General features: G+C 35.7%; 3 protein-coding genes and 1 long non-coding RNA gene across 9 annotated transcripts in view; 1 reads left to right on the top strand and 3 right to left on the bottom strand.

Moving 5' to 3' along the window:
- Positions 1-16,216, bottom strand: part of LOC796311 (zinc finger MYM-type protein 1) — an 854,498-nt gene that overhangs the window by 643,641 nt on the left and 194,641 nt on the right. The window lies entirely within an intron of this gene.
- LOC110439430 (uncharacterized) overlaps positions 1-16,216 on the top strand; it is a 94,215-nt gene that overhangs the window by 24,875 nt on the left and 53,124 nt on the right. The window lies entirely within an intron of this gene.
- The window catches only part of wu:fe14d05, a 312,007-nt gene that overhangs the window by 255,907 nt on the left and 39,884 nt on the right, over positions 1-16,216 (bottom strand). The window lies entirely within an intron of this gene.
- zgc:174653 lies at positions 3,488-12,986 on the bottom strand. Of its 3 annotated transcripts, none has more exons than NM_001440771.1 (3): positions 12,926-12,986; positions 11,847-11,996; positions 3,488-5,410 (listed from the first exon to the last, which is right to left on the bottom strand). In NM_001440771.1, exons 2-3 carry the CDS (start codon positions 11,929-11,931, stop codon positions 4,248-4,250), a joined length of 1,248 nt encoding a protein of 415 aa, NP_001427700.1. In that variant the 5' UTR covers positions 11,932-11,996; positions 12,926-12,986; the 3' UTR covers positions 3,488-4,247. The 3 variants fall into 3 exon arrangements, with proteins under 3 accessions (NP_001427700.1, XP_088505719.1, XP_087101705.1); XM_088649593.1 differs by having other exon boundaries at positions 12,820-12,934; XM_087245579.1 differs by having other exon boundaries at positions 12,876-12,934.

The raw sequence follows: 16,216 nt of genomic DNA, 5'->3' as shown, positions 1-16,216 counted from the left end.
TTCGCGGCTCCTCCTCTGGCTCCATCAGACAATCCTTCTGCGCATGTCTGGCTCCAATTTCAGCAGTCTTTTGCGACAGTTTGTGCCCGTCAAGCAGGCGTTTTGCCCTCAAGGCGTTCAATGGGAAAAAGGGCTGTCGCGTCGTCCATATTTTTTACAGTCATTGTATGGGAGCATAAGCGAGCAGGAAACCGCACACCCAGAGGCAGTGTTTATTGTTACAGGGGACTTTAACAACACCAATCTCAGGAAAATCGCTCCAAAATACTATCAACACATCACCGCAAACACGCGTGGGGACTGGATTCTGGACCATTGCTATTACCCGTTCCGGGACACATACAAATCCCTCCCCCGCCCACCGTTAAGCAAATCAGATCACTGTTCTGTTCTGCTCTTGCCTGCTTCTGTCAGAAACTGAAACGGGAACCACTCACCCTCAAGATGTTTCAAAGCTGAACGGACCAATCTGATTCCATACTTCAAGACTGTTTTGATCACATGGACTGGGATATGTTCCGGGCAGCGTGTGATGATGACATTGACTCGTACTTATACAAAGTCACGTGCTTCATCAGGAAATGCATAGAAGACATGGATCCAACAAAAACTGTCCATATCTACCCCAACCAAAAACCATGGATCAATGGCGAAGTTCGAACAGCCCTATCAGTGCGAGCTTCCGCCTATAAATCCAAAAATGCTGAGGAACAAAAACAAGCAAATTAAACCTCAGGAAAACCATCAAAGTAGAAAAACGTCAATGCAGAGACAAGGTAGAGGGTCAATTTAACACCAATAACTCATCAGTGAACTCAATGAAGATGTAGTTTGACCAATAGCTAAGTGATGTTAAACTCTTCGTTGAATGATGTTGAACAAAAGACACTTTGGCCGGTATATTCTTATTTACAGTTGTCTTGACCGACAGATGCTTTACAGATGCTTTTTATGAACAAAACAAAATTTACATATCTTATAAATAAGAAAACTGCGATAACAGGTGTAAACCAGGTTTTAAAAAATGCATTGACATCTATACGAGGCTTTAAGCGTCGCCAAGGGGCATGGCGTCCTCAATACTGATGCGTAAGGTGCTTGACCATGCTTCAGATTTTGATGCCTTCGGGGTGTGAATTACAAAAACTTCTGCTTCAAACATGGTTTTGCTTCTCACCCTGAAGAGTTTTACACAATAATTAATGATATTCCTAAAAACATCAGTATTGATCAGAGATATTCTTTCACACTATTCTATAGTTTTCTCTTCTGTTTTTGGCCACTTAATGTTTTAGACACAAAATGTAATAATAGGTTTTTAAAGAATATTCTCATTCAAAGGCTTTATCCTAATTAGCTCAGACGTCATTTTATTTTTAAAGATTTTAATTTATAGGAATTAGAAAAAATAAGAACAAGTTACATTTCTTATCTAATTCTCCCCAAAATGAAAGAGCTTCAGTTTAAAGTGATTAATGATGTGTATCCATCAAAATAATTCCTGAGATTAAAATGTGATACTGAGGATAACTCTCGTCAATTGTTAATGTTATGAGAATCATATTGAAACCACTAAGCATATATTCTACAATTGCATATACTCATGTACATGACAGAATGTCTCATGTCAATATCCATGTTAAGCCTTTTTGCTATAAACAAGTTAAATTGGGTGTAACTAAATAAAATTGTACACAGCATTACCTGGTTAACAACGTTTTATGCTTTGCAAAATTCTTCATTCATAAATTTAGGTTTTTGTATTACTAGTATTAGCATGTGAGCTTACAAATCACTCATGTTCGCATTCACAATAGCGACACTGAATTTTCTATACATGTATTAATTTGTAGGAATGTGTGAGTTTTCACATGAACGCATCTTTAAAGGCAACCTTTAAAGCTTGTCTACAGAAAAGTTTAATTGTCTTCATTAAAGGGTCACGAAACACCAAAACACATTTTTTGAGCTGTTGACAGTCATATATGTGTCCCACACTGCTAAAAACACTATTAGGACACCTATATTTCACTAAAAAGTGTAAATTGGTTGTTTTTGCGTTATTTCAAGCAAATTCGTACTTCCGGTTTGAAACGAATTTTAGAAGCTGCGTCACGGTCATGACATAATAGCGTGTATTCCAGCGTGCAGACTGGACGTCTGTGCCAGAGTGTGTCTTATTACGTCTTACAGTGTGTTGCATTAATGCATGAGTAAGGCTTGGTTTAAACCAATCAGCGCGCTCTATTGTGCAACTTCATTAATATTCATTACTGTTAGAGTGTAGAAGGCAAAGACGCCACGTTGTGTTGGCAAAACAAGCATGAAGTGTTGCTTTTATAGTTTGCTGCAGTTAAGTTTCGTTTTCATTTTCTCTCTGTGAGAGCGCAGACTCACGCGTGGATTAACAGTGTACACGACGCGCGACAACAATAACTTACGTGTCTAAGGAGGATTATTATTTACCTGAGAGCTGTTTCTTATCTGCAAATGCTGAGATCCTGATTCGCTTGTAGTCTCCTCAAAATAAAGACGCGGCTCTAGTTGCTGGTGATTGTCCTGTCTCTACAGATTTGGTAAGTGAGCGACCAGTGCTCTTTGTTTATTCAGTTCGTATTTTATTCGTATCAAACAAACTATTGCACCGAGTGTAAACAAGTTAGCACTAACAGTTACAACCAAACTATAACCTCGTGTTGGATTTTGTGACCAACAAAATAATAACACACGCGGAATAACGGACCGGAATAACACACGCGGCTTTCTGACACTACCTGCCGTGTGTATCTAAGTTTCCGGGAAATGCTGAGTTTTTTTTTCTCTCATTCGCCGTGCGGTATCAAACATTGCATGAAAAATACACGCTTAGAGCAGATCCTCGAATCAAATATCACGTTTGTCGGGAGGGACATGAATGAATTCCCTGAATGAAAGAGCCAAACTGCAGTTAAAGTCCACCATTTAATAATTTGGCAAATAATTCGACTACAGATGTTCATGTAAACACAGTCACATTGTCCGCTGTGGTTGTGTGTTTTGACTCTGAAATTTAGCGCGCCCAAATAGACACTCCCATACCAAGCCTCTTTTCTTCCTCCGACACTCCCCCCTAAACAGAGCTGGACACGCCCACTTTTCTGACTTTTTCCAAAGTAGAGGTGTGAAAACACACTGCTGAAACGAGGGGGTTTCATGGCCCTTTAAGAAAACTTGTTTCTTTTTTCAAATTAGTCAATCAAAATATATGTGTAGTGTTTTAAACATTTTCTCCTCTCTAATCTTTCTAATTCTCTTTTCAGAGCTGACCATTTGATTGGTAAGTTAATAAACAATTTGCAACTGTGCAATGTGCAGAAATATGGTTATCGGTTTATAGTAAGTTGAAACGCATTGTTAGATTTTGCTATACTTGGCTAAACTGTTCTTGGGTGGTTCACCAATATACAGATGACTCTAATACATAAAGTAAGCAAGCTGAACAAAGTTATTACGGGTAGAAGACTTTATTGAAGACAATAGTGTAGTTCCTCATCAGTGATGTCGACTCATCGATCTTCAAGTAAGAGATTACCCAACTGCTTTGGTTGGGTCACAATTCTTGAGCTCCTGTAGGTCATTTGGTTCACACCTTTTCAGATGCAGATACTTGTTTGCATATGAAACAAGTCATACAATCTATCAACATATAGAGGTCTTTTGCATTATTGCAGCCCGATAGCAACTCTCACAACCTGGTACTGGGCTGTGACCCCTGATCTACACTACAAAACAGTTATTCAAAATCTTCACCCCTCTTCAGTTATTGAGTTTACATCTTCAGGTGTTCAAAGGGTTTAATTTCCAGTAACTTGACATGTATTCAAGAGTTCACACTTGTCCCGGAAGAGAGCCCTAAGCTCATAAGATACTCAAGCTCTGGACTCCCTCCCGTAAGCAGGGTGAGAGGGGAGTTTGAGCTCAGGTAGATCACCATGAACGCCTTGTTTCTGTTGTAATGACAGATATAGAGATGGCTAAAAGGACATATATGGCTTCTAAGAGCTCGACTATGGGGAACCATTTTGGCACATATCTAGAAAGGAGGGGCAGTAGGGGTGGGAGGGGGATTCTTCAAGATGAAGATAACAGAGTTAAGAAACTTTGGTTATTTATAGTGAGTTAGGAATCATCTGATTGGTGAATCATGTTTTAGCTAATGCAGGACCAGCCATGGACAATCATAAGCATGTGATCCTCTCGAAAGTAGTTCATAAATAAACTTCACTTGAATGAACAGCCAAACTACATGAAAAAGCTGCTGTTTTGAATATACCCGTGTTTGTGTGGACAAGGCCTAAATGTTGAGGACTCTGCTCTGCATTGTGAAGCTTCATGTGTGCCCTGAGGCTTCTTTCATGTTTAAAGTCTTTTCCACACTCACTGCATCTAAAACGCTCTCCTGAGTGAGTCTTCATGTGTCGCTTAATAGAGTCTTTGCGTGTGAGACTCTTTCCACACTGATCACATGTGAACACTATGGTTCCAGTGTGACCATTCATGTGATTCATGAGGCTAAGTTTGGTTGTGAAGCTCTTTCCACACTGAACACATGCAAACAGCTTCTCTCCGGTGTGAGTTCTCACGTGGTAATTAAGTGTGCTTTTTCGTATGAAACTTTTACCACACTCTGTGCATCTGTAAGGTTTCTCTCCAGTGTGAATCCTCATGTGGTTATTGAATGTGCTTTTATTTGGGAAACTTTTACCACATTCTGTGCATCTGTAAGGTTTCTCTCCGGTGTGAGTTCTCTTGTGGATATTGAATGTGCTTTTACATCTGAAACTTTTACCACACTCTGTGCATGTGAAAGGTTTCTCTCCAGTGTGAATCCTCATGTGGATTTTAAGGTTTTGTTTTTTAGCAAAACTTTTCCCACACTGTGTGCAAGTAAAACTTCTCTCTCCGGTGTGTGTTCTCATGTGCACTTCAAGGTTGTTATTTTGTTTAAAACTCTTTCCACACTGAGGGCAAGAATAAGGCTTCTCCCCAGTGTGAATTCTCATGTGCGCTGCCAGGTTTCTTGCATAATGGAAGATTTTTCCACACTGTTGGCATGTGTACGACCTCTCTCCAATGTGAATTCTCATGTGGGCTTTAAGGAAATGGATTTTAGGAAAACTCTTTCCACATTGTTTGCAGGTGTAATGTTTCTCCCTATTGTGAACTCTCGTGTAAACATCAAGATTTGGCTTTTGACTGAAACTCTTTCTACTCTGTTTACAGCTGAAATTACACTCAGACTTGTAATTTAGATGTCTTCTGTGTGATGAAGTCTTTTTAGTCAGTGTGGGTTTTTCATCAGTCGGTATGTCTTGGTGTTTCTCTTCCACTTCATTCTGTTGATGAGTCTCTTCTTTCAGCATCATCAGGTCTGAAAAAAACAACAAAAAAGTTAACTTTAGAATGAAGGCTCAAAGCGACAAGCATTAAATGGATGTTTCACCAAAAAATTAAAATGACCTCACCATTTACTCTCCATCATGTGGTTTTAAACGTTTCCTTTCTTCTGGAACACAAAGTAACCCAGTGTTTTTTTCATAATATCTTCTTTTGTGTTCATTAGAATCAAGAAATTTAAAACCACAAGAGGAAGAGTAAATGGTGAGTCTATTTTCATTTCTACATGAACTATCACTTTAAAGGGTTCCTATTATGAACCTTTTTACAAGATGTAAAGTAAGTCTTTGGTGTTCCCAGAATGTGTCTGAGGTTTCGGCTCAAAATCAGATCATATACCTTGCAGAATATTTAATTTTGGGGTCAGAGGAAAACCAAGCTCTTTTTGTGCCTGTGGCTTTAAATGTAAATGATCAAATGCACTCGCTCTAGATTATTCATGTTGTGTTCCCTCATGTGCATCTTCTACTGGATTTAAACATTTTTAACTTTCTTGGAAGACCTGATAGAGACAAATCCTGCATGTTCATAGCAAGTACGGATAATTCACGCTTATATTTGTGAGTTTGCATTATTGTATATAACTTATGCAAATGTTTCTCAGTACTGGGTTGCAGCTTGAAGGGCATCTGCTGTTCAAAACAAATGCAGGATAAGGTGGTGGTTCATTCTGCTGTGGCGACCCCTGATGAATAAAGGAACTAAGCCAGGGTCCAGGGTTATTCAATTAGCAGCCCGTGAGCCGAACCCGGCCCCCGAGGCAATTTGTTCTGGCCCTTCAAATAGTGACCAAGACATCAAAAATAAATTTAGCTCAGTCGAAAAACGGCCGCTATAGCTATGAAGTGACGTGCGTCTGTTCAGTTTAGTATGAGCTGCAAAGGCTGCGCAGAGCGTTTCAGTCAGCTGAAAACATTTGGATATGTTTTGTAGAAAATGCCTTTTGTACAATGCACTGTAATTATTAATAGGGATGCAACGATTAGCTGATTTCACTATTAACTGCGCTTTAATTTGTCACAGTTAATTAATCGTAAAGGCTTCTCTAAGCCGCATTTCTGTTGCACAGAAAAGTTATGGCAAGTTGCCAACTGTGCGCTAGTTAAGTTCTAAGTATGTACACCGAGGCTAATACGCACACACACCGGATTAACTATAGCAGCGGTTATTTCTAATGTAAGAATGACAATATGCACGCACAAGCAGAGCAACGCGCTTGCCTCTGTCTGGGCGCACACAGTAGAAAACATCTCACGGTGAGATTTGACCGTGCCTTTTAGTGAAATGTAAACAAAATATATGTTAGATGAATTATTATTAAAATGATTATATACGCATGAACCCAGATGATAACAACAGCTAATCTAAATAGCTACTTCCCTAATATAAAGCTAGTTGTTCTAAATTACATTAGACGTGATAACTGTGAAAGCATGATTATTCTTCAGATTATATCGTACAACCAAAATCTTTATTGTTGCATCACTAATTGCTCTGCTGTTCAAAACATAACATATGAATGTGTCTGAATGTAGAAGAAGCCTTCTTCAGCAATGCACTGCTTTTGTTATGCGAAAAAAACACATTTTGAATGTTTGTAAAAAAATTTTTTTTAAAAGTCAACTGGACAGTGCAGTTGTTTTAAAATACAATATATTAACATTTTATTGTAGAAAAAGCCATCGTGGGTGTCTTTATCAGCACAAAATACACCATATGGGCTCTTTTATGGAGTTGTGTCATCACTTATATAACGAGTCATATCTTTTCGGCCCTTCGTTTGGGATGCTTTTCATGAACCGGCCCCCATGCCAAAATAATTGAATAGCCCTGAACTAAGCCAAAGGAAAATGAATGAATGAACTTATGCAAATGCTTAATGCCACGTTTGCTGTAAACTGGAGTGATGAGATGGCAAGATGACACTGCTACTTTTTTTCATTCATTTGTACTTTTGTCTCAGTTTTCTTGCCTTTGTGCAAGTCCTGAGGCTTAGCTGAAGACCTACATGATGACATTTTATATACCTGACAAGATGCAGAAATGCCATCTAAAAAGGTCATCTACTGTTTGTCCAATCAGGGACAGTGACAACGTAAATCTACAAATAATAATAATGTTAACCCGGGGTTTGCCAATGCCAACTGTTTGAAGTGTGAAACGCTCTGAAAATACTCAGCATCAGCTCTCAGGAAAAACGGAGCAAAATGACAAACAGCGACAATTGTCAATCATGTCATAGTAGTGACCCGGTGTTCTTTGGACTTCGCATAAATGATCTAAGATGATTTGGCAGATCCTGGATCTTTTAATCTTGATAACTGATCTCTGGCTAATTTGGTTCTTCAAACAAGCTTGTTAATCAGATTTAAAAGTCTGGATGAACTGATATAAGATCACTGACCGTGTTGTGAAGGACTGATCTATCAATCGAAATTATGATCATCAATGCAACGATTGGCTGACGGCACAGCAGCATAATGACATCATCTGATTAATATTCAATTATCCATGTGAATAAAATTACATAAAATTCATAGTCAATAGTTTGTTAAATATTATACGCAATAACTTTTCACCTTTGTTGTGGGCTGCAGGCTTTACACTTCATGTGTCAATAGTATTTAGCAATTTATTTAGTTTTACAGTTAAAGCGGATTTTCTTTATTATTGTAGCCGGTTTCTTATTCTGTGTAAAGAATAACTGTTTACAAAAGCATTTGGATATTGGTAAAGGCGTCTGCACCTTTTGTGACGCATCAAATCACTGTCAAAACATGTTCATGACTGCATATGTATTATATATATATATATATATATATATATATATATATATATATATATATTTTTTTTTTTACTATTTTCTCAAGTGTATTTAACTACTACTGTAAGAAAAAAAAACTGAATTCGGTACATACTTTCAGTATTTTCTTTGCTTGAACTGACCCGATCTAATCCTGTTTATTTGAAATGAGCCTGCTCCCAAGTTGGTTTAAGCTACCAGAACTGTTGCTATGACAACAACTCTCGGATCAGTTTTGAAGAACGAAAAGATCTTGGATCGTGTCAAATCATCAGTAACCATATCCAGCTAATTGAGTAATCCACGTACAAAGAACAGACCCCTAATCTCATATACTATTGATTTAGAAGTTCCAATTCAGTTGCCTATTGGAGATACCAGGAATAATAAACGGCAGAAAACGGTCACCGTACTTGCTCTACAAAAAAGTGTGTTTGTGACTATACATACAAAGAAAAACAATACAATTAGAAAATATGACTTTGCAACATCAAGAGCATTAGGCAAGGGCCAGTGTAAGATTCTGACGGTATGATAACCTTGAATAAAAATATCACGGTTTCACAATACTGTGATTACAGCTCTAAAATAATTTCTTTTAAATGTCTGGGTAAAAAACCAAACACTTTTTTTCCCTTTTGAACACAAAATATTTTCTTTTAAGAAACTTTTTAAATATTGGAGCAGTAAACATGTCAGGCTAAATCATTTAAATGAATCAATTACTACTGTTGTCCTCATTTGTTTCAAAAACACAGATTTCTTTACAATTTAAAACAGCATCTTAGGATATCTTTTCTGCTTGAGATACTGTTGTCCTAAAAAACTTTAAAAAAAAAAAAAAAAAAACTTACCTATACAGTAGGAATGGTATAGAAAGTTTTGACAGTTTTATACCTTGAAAACGTCTCATACCCAAGCACCATAACACCTTTAAGTTTTTAGGATCTAAAAATTCAGCCTTTAAATAAAGTCGTAAGCAAAAAGTTTTACAATGTTGTTTTCATGATAATTAATTATTTTAGTGTCCATTTCATTCAGCATATTTAAAATTGGGGGCATTCAATTTTTTTGACATACTTTAAACCAGGGTTTCACCTAGTTAAATGTAAGACTTAAGACATTTTTAAGAACATTATGAATTAAATTTTAGACTCATAAAAGGCTAAAGGCTAATGTTTTTTTTTTAATTATCAAAAAATGTTATAATTTAATACATTTAATAATACAATAAAAAATAAACATTTTAGCCAAAGATAAATATTTAAATATTGTGTAAAAAAGAAAGCATTACTTATATCCATACTTTTTTACAAACATAAACTTTATTTAAAAAAATAAAAATGTTTTAAAAGTTTTATAAACTATAATAAACCAAATCTATGCAAAACACTCTGTCAAGGTCAATGACCTCAGCAGTAAATGCATGGAGAATGCTTAAACAACTGTTATTGTAAGGAAAATAGTTAAACCATTATGATAAATAGAGTTAAAATAACCTTTTTGAATGAAAAGTTTAAGGATTTATTGAGATGGATTGTTGGTGATTGTATGGGTTTTGGCCAGATTCGGTAGCAAAACTCAGATACTATCTGTGAGAACTAGTAACAACTCCTAGAAACATGTTTAAATTCATAAAGATGTTGAGAAATTGTGATCAATGTGACATATGCAAATGGAAAGTACTAAGTCAACACCATCACCGTAATAGCAGATATCTTCTATAAGAATACTGTAGGTCAAATATCGCAAGCTCATTTTAAACCTTTTTAAAAATTATTGTTTACATTTATTTTACATAGCCCCAGTGCTCAAGCACACTTTACAAACAGTAGAAGAACAAGAAAAGCAAGGTAGAAGAAGGTAGAAAAAATGGGAGACTAATAATACATAAAATAATGACAAAAGACATGAGAACAAGTAACAAGAAAGAAACTCATTCTGTCTTTCAATGAGTGCTTATGTGTATTTAGGAGATAGAGGTAAAGTTGGTTTTATATTCGCACAGTCATTCATTTGTTCATTTAGAAGTCTCTATATTGTTTACCAAGTTACTTTGAATATTCGATCGGAATTAGCATGCAAGTGTGACTTAAAAACAATATTAACACTGTTTATTTTACTGTGAACAATGTTGTACTTTGATAGTCATTTACTGCTAATATGATTTTACTATTTAGAGTTTGAAAATAATACTTTTATAAAGTTATATTATAAAGAAGAGTTTTTACCATTGATTGACTATGGTGATGTTTTATATATGAAGGCTTCAAACAAATGTCTTCAGCCTTTGAACTCCATCTATCACAGTGCTCTAAGGCAGGGGTTCCCAAACTTTTCAGCCCGCGACCCTCAAAATAACAATGCCAGTGACTCGCGACCCCCAATATCCTCTGAGGTGGTTATAAATACAGAAACCTTGCATGCAATGACGCAGACGCACCAATTAAATTTGTGTCAGTGCTTTAAATGTGCCAGAAAGTATAACCTAATGTTATAAAATCAAAATGCATCTGACGCTATTGCTGCCTTTAATATAATGTAATTACCCTAGGGGTCGCAATCCAATAGAACTAGTAACTATAAGCTACTATAGTAACTATATAGTATATAGTAACTATAAACGACTATTTTTATTTTCAGTATAGTTATGGATAAAATATGTTAATTCTTATGGTTTATTAAAAATAAATAGATTTTTGGAAATCACCAGGCGACCCCCCTTCATTGCCCCGCGACCCCTCAGGGGGTCCCGACCCCCACTTTGAGAACCACTGCTCTAAGGTTTGTTACAGGCTGTCAAAGAATTATTCAACATTGTGAATTGTTTGCCAAAGCTGAGTGCCCTTCTCTGAATGTAATAATGTACACCCACTGGACACCCAATGTTCTCTTCTTCATAAGTCTAAAAGCCAGTATGTCCTACGTTCAAGTGAATCTTATCATTTGACTGATCCCCGGGTTCGAACTGGAATAGGGAAGCGAGCCATCAGTCATGCCGCCCCCTCATCCTGGAATACTCTTCAGTCTGAAATAAAAATGTTGCTATGACATTGTTTTGCTCTATCCTTTTTAACAAACCACAACAGTCAATTTCTCAATGTATGTGTTTTTAAAATATTGAAATGTGGTAAAGCTGAACAACTGAACTGTATTTTTATATTATATAAAATGTATATTTATTATTATTAATATTATTAAAAAAAAATTTTTTTCATAAATCGTGTGTTGGGGACCTCTAGGCCAGGTCACCCTTGTAAATGAGATCTTGATCTTAATGGGTTTTTATCTGGTTAAATAAAGAAACATATATGTCTGAATATCCAAATATAAAACCAACTTTACCTCTATGACTGAGAGCTTATAAGACTTTATCAGTGTTGTTGTATTTGTGTGTTTTAAACAAAACAATTAATGATGTTAAAATAAAGGGGAAAGTCCAGATGTGCAAATATAAAACCAACTTTACTTCTATCTTTAGGAGAACTAGGCAGCACACTCAGGGCTGCAAGATGGTTTAGCAGTAATTTAGCATTGTCATTATTTAAAAACAAAATCTGAATGAGGATCAAATGACTGAGTTGGTCTTTTGAAAATGAAACTCAACCTGTTTGTTCCTGCAGATCTTCCTGTTTGACTGTGAATGTTTCTTCAATCTTCACATCTTCACTCTCCTCTTTAATAAACGCCATCTTTATAACAGTGTGGAGATCAGTCGCTTCAGCAGGATTTTCTTTCTGCCTTTGGACACTTTATCCTGTTTAAAATGAACAAAACAATAAAAATGTCCTGTTTAAAATAAATAAAACAATAAACAGAAACAAAATAACTTCTCTTCAACAGTTTCTTTATGAGAGTAATTAACAAAAATAAATCAGGTAAAAGAGTAAGTCTGAGCAAGAAACAATAGCCACACATGACATTTATTTCTAAAAGAGGTAAAGTTGGTTTTATATTCACACATTCAGACTTTCCCCATAAAAATATAATTTCATAAAAGTATTATTTGCAAACTCTGTACAGTGAAATTATATTAGCAGTAAATGACTATCAAAGTACAACATTGTTCACAGTCAAATAAACAGTGTTAATGTTCAATATTCAAAGTAACATGATAAACAATATAATAGAGGTAAAGTTGGTTTTATATTCCCACATTCGTTCATTTAGAAGTCTCTATATTGTTTACCATGTTACTTTGAATATTTGAGCGGAATTAGCATGCAAGTGTGACTTGAAATAAACAATAACACTGTTTATTTGACTGTGAACAATGTTGTACTTTGATAGTCATTGGCTGCTAATATGATTTCGCTATTTAGAGTTTGCAAATTATACTTTTATGAAATTATATTATTAAGGGGAAAGTCTGAATGTGTGAATATAAAACCAACTTTACCTCTATCAAATGAGCTGATTAAAACTAGTACTCCATTTTTTATATATAGTTTTGTATACTTATAATAGAATGACATTATGCTATGCTATTTAATAAATTGCATTAAATCTTGCGTAAAACACTTAATACACACATTTCACACTTTACACTTTATACAAACAATAGCCCTGACGTTAATTACTTTGAGTAAAATGATATCAAGTTGTGTAATGGGTTAAAATAATTGTCAACATGAACCTGAAACGTTAATCAATCCGTTTATATCTGTGTAAAAGTTTAGAACAAACCTTTCTTCTGTTGATTCGCAGTGCGGGAGTAGCGCAGCCCTATGACGTCACACACCACGCCAAAATAAAAGTCTTTTGTTTCGCTTTTTTGCCACTTACTGTTGCAGTCATGACTTATTAATACATTTCTCTCTCGTTTTCCACATCAACTTCCCCTTGCTCTCTCTCTCTCTCTTATAAAAAAGAAAGATATTTATATATAATAAGTAAATAACATTTTAACAATACATCATATTATTCAATATATCACATTAATATTCAATACATTATATTACTGTTCAACATATATTATTCATACAAATCAATACAAAATAGATCAGAATATACTTTACGTTTAACAATCAACATTTTAAGATAAAACAGTAATACAAATAATAATCAGTGTATTTACAATGATTCATTTATAATCAAGGTGTGTGTGTTGTGTGTGATAGAGAGAGAGTGAGAGAGAGACAGAGAGCAGATATAGCGGAAAGTGGAAAATGAGAGAGAAATGTATCAATAAGTCATGACTGCAACAGTAAGTGGCAAAAAAAAAGACTTTTATTTTGGCGTGACGTGGGACGTCATAAGGCTGCGCCGTTCCTGCGCTGGAATTCAACTAGAGAGGGGTTTGTGTTTAAAACTTTTACAAAAATATGAACTGATTGATTAAAGTTTCAGGTTTTTCATCTGATGCTAAATTATGAACCTGCTGTTGACAATATTATTTAACCTTTTATACAACGTAATACTATTTTACTGACAGTAATGAGAGCTATTGTTTGAATAAGTTAACAGAAATTTAATACATATTTTAATAACCTTTTAATTTATTACATAGCATAATGTCATTCCATTTTAAGTATAAAAGAAATGAAGTAACTTACTAGTTTTAATCAGGTCATTGTTTCTTCCTCAGACTTAACTGATTTGTTTTTGTTAATGACTCTCATATAAAGAAACTGTTGAAGCAAGTGTTGAAGAGAAGTTATTTTGTTTCTCTTCATTGTTTTATTTATTTACATTTTTTTTATTGTTTTGTTCATTTTAAACAGGATAAAGTGTCCAAACGCAGAGAAAAACTCCTGCTGAAGCGACTGATCTCCACACTGTTTTAAAGATGGCGTTTATTAAAGAGGAGAGTGAAGATGTGAAGATTGAAGAAACATTCACAGTCAAACAGGAGGATCTGCAGGAACAAACAGGTTGATTTTCATTCTCAAACACCAAATAACCAAAATGGTCTTGTTTGAAGTTTGTCAAAAATCGTGGATGCCCCCAATATTAAATATTCTGAATGAAATGGACACTTAGATAATGAATTATTTTAAAATATTGTACAGTATTCTAAACTATATGATGTTGTTGTGAGATGACATGAGGCAAAACAAACAAATTATGGTGGAACAATAATGTTTAGCATTGCACTGACTACAACTGGCCAACAAACTAGTCTAAAAAAGACTTTTGCTGATTTAGATATGGATTACAGCATGCAAAAATTGTTAACCCTGGGTCATTCTAACTCTGGATAAACAGAATCCTGGGTTATCTGTAATCACGTTCCACACTGCTCATGTTATACCTGGGGTTAAAATACAATCCTAGATGTTCATTAACAGATGTTTCACATTCACAAACCCAGGGTTAACATTATTATTTGTATATTTACATTGCCACTGTCCCTGATTGGACAAACAGCAGGAAACCTTTTTAGATGGCATTTCTGCATCTTGTTGGGTATATACAATGTCGCCACGTAGGTCTTCAGCTAAGCTTTAGGACATGCACAAAGGCAAGAAAACAAAGACGAAAGTACAAATGATTGAAAACATGTAACAAAGTATGTCATCTTGCCATCTCCTCATCATTCCAGTTTACAGCAAAGGAGGCATTAGGCATTTGCATACGTTTTATACAATAATGCAAACTCACTAATATAAGCGTAAATTATGCGCACTTGCTACGAACATGCAGGATTTGTCTCAATCTGGTTTTCCAAGCAGGTTAAAAATGTTCAAATCGAGTGGTAGAAAAATAAATCACCTGATGAACGTAGTTCATATAGACCTATTTGCTTGATTGGGTTAGATGCCAAGATACTCTCTAAGCTCCTGCCCAGGAGTTCTCCCCCACCTTATAAACCCAGACCAGACAGGCTTTGTACAGAACATTTCTCTATTACAAATATAAGAAGACTCATGAAAGTTATACAGTACACCAATCAACAAAACTATAAAGCAATCTCTGCATCTTCAGCTTTTGATGGGGTTGAGTGGAGTTATCTGTTTGAAACTCTGCATATATTCTGTATAAAGGGTGAATTTCTAAAAGAGATTCAAATGATCTATCACTCCACAATGTCTTGCGTTGTTACTAATGGTCTACGGTCAGATCCTATTCCACTTGCTAGGGGCACCAGGCAGGGCTGCCCACTGAGCCCTCTTCTGTTTGCATTGGCTCTGGAACCTCTAACAAAAGCTATCAGACAGATTAAAAATATAAAGGGTATATCAATGAAGAGTTGTGAACACAAAATTGCACTTTATGCAGATGATATTCTGCTGTTTTTATCATCACCTGAACACTATCATTTTTTAAAGATTTTAGCTTAAAAATTTTAGCTTTTTTTTAGCTGCAATTTTTTTTTAGCTGCAAAAAAATTTAGCTTTAGCTTTAGATTTTGGCTACAAAATTAACTTCAATAAATCAGAAGCATTGCCAGTAGGTAATTTCGATGCTGAATCTACAGTAAATTTTCCTTTTAAATGGTCAAAATCTGGATTTGTTTATTTCGGAATTAAAGTGTCAACTGACTTAAATAAATTAGGGAAACTCAATTATGCCCCAATTGTTCAAATGGTCTAAAAAAAAGGAGAGGGTGCTCGCTGCAGAGCCATTTGAGCAGAGCTGAGCTCTAGCGAGGGGAAGCATGAGCTCTCGCTCTGCCTCCTGTAAGCTGTTTTAATGCGTACACCAACCCCACCCCTAACCCTACCCCCAGTGACATCACTCGGAGAAGAAGTGCAAAAAAGGTGGAGCTCAAGCTCAACCTCCCCCTCGCTGGAGCTCAGCTCGCCCAAATGGCTCTGCAGCGAGCACCACTTGAAAAAAAGACTTAAACCGCTGGCAAACCCTTCCCCTTTCACTTTTTGGTAGAATAAGCTTAATTAAGATGAATATTCTCCCCCGATTATTATACCCTTTTCAAATGACACCCTTATGGTTAAGCAGGAAAGACTCTGCACAGCTTGAAAGTGCTTTTTCTAGATTTATATGGAATGGCAAAAAAACTTAAATCTCTGCAGA

Source organism: Danio rerio, chromosome 4 (assembly GCF_052040795.2).
Source record: "Danio rerio strain M-AB ecotype USA chromosome 4, GRCz13ab, whole genome shotgun sequence".
Classification (NCBI taxonomy): Eukaryota; Metazoa; Chordata; class Actinopteri; order Cypriniformes; family Danionidae; genus Danio; species Danio rerio.
Note: the sequence above shows the minus strand (reverse complement) of the source record. Positions and strands in the feature narration are given on the sequence as shown.

What these genes read in the sequence shown, in the direction of transcription:
- zgc:174653 (NM_001440771.1), bottom strand. Translation starts at nt 11,931, where the DNA reads ATGGCGTTTATTAAAGAGGAGAGTGAAGATGTGAAGATTGAAGAAACA. An exon ending in AGATCTGCAGGAACAAACAG is followed by an intron (nt 5,411 to 11,846) that starts GTTGAGTTTCAT and finishes TGTTTTTTTCAG; the next exon opens with ACCTGATGATGCTGAAAGAA.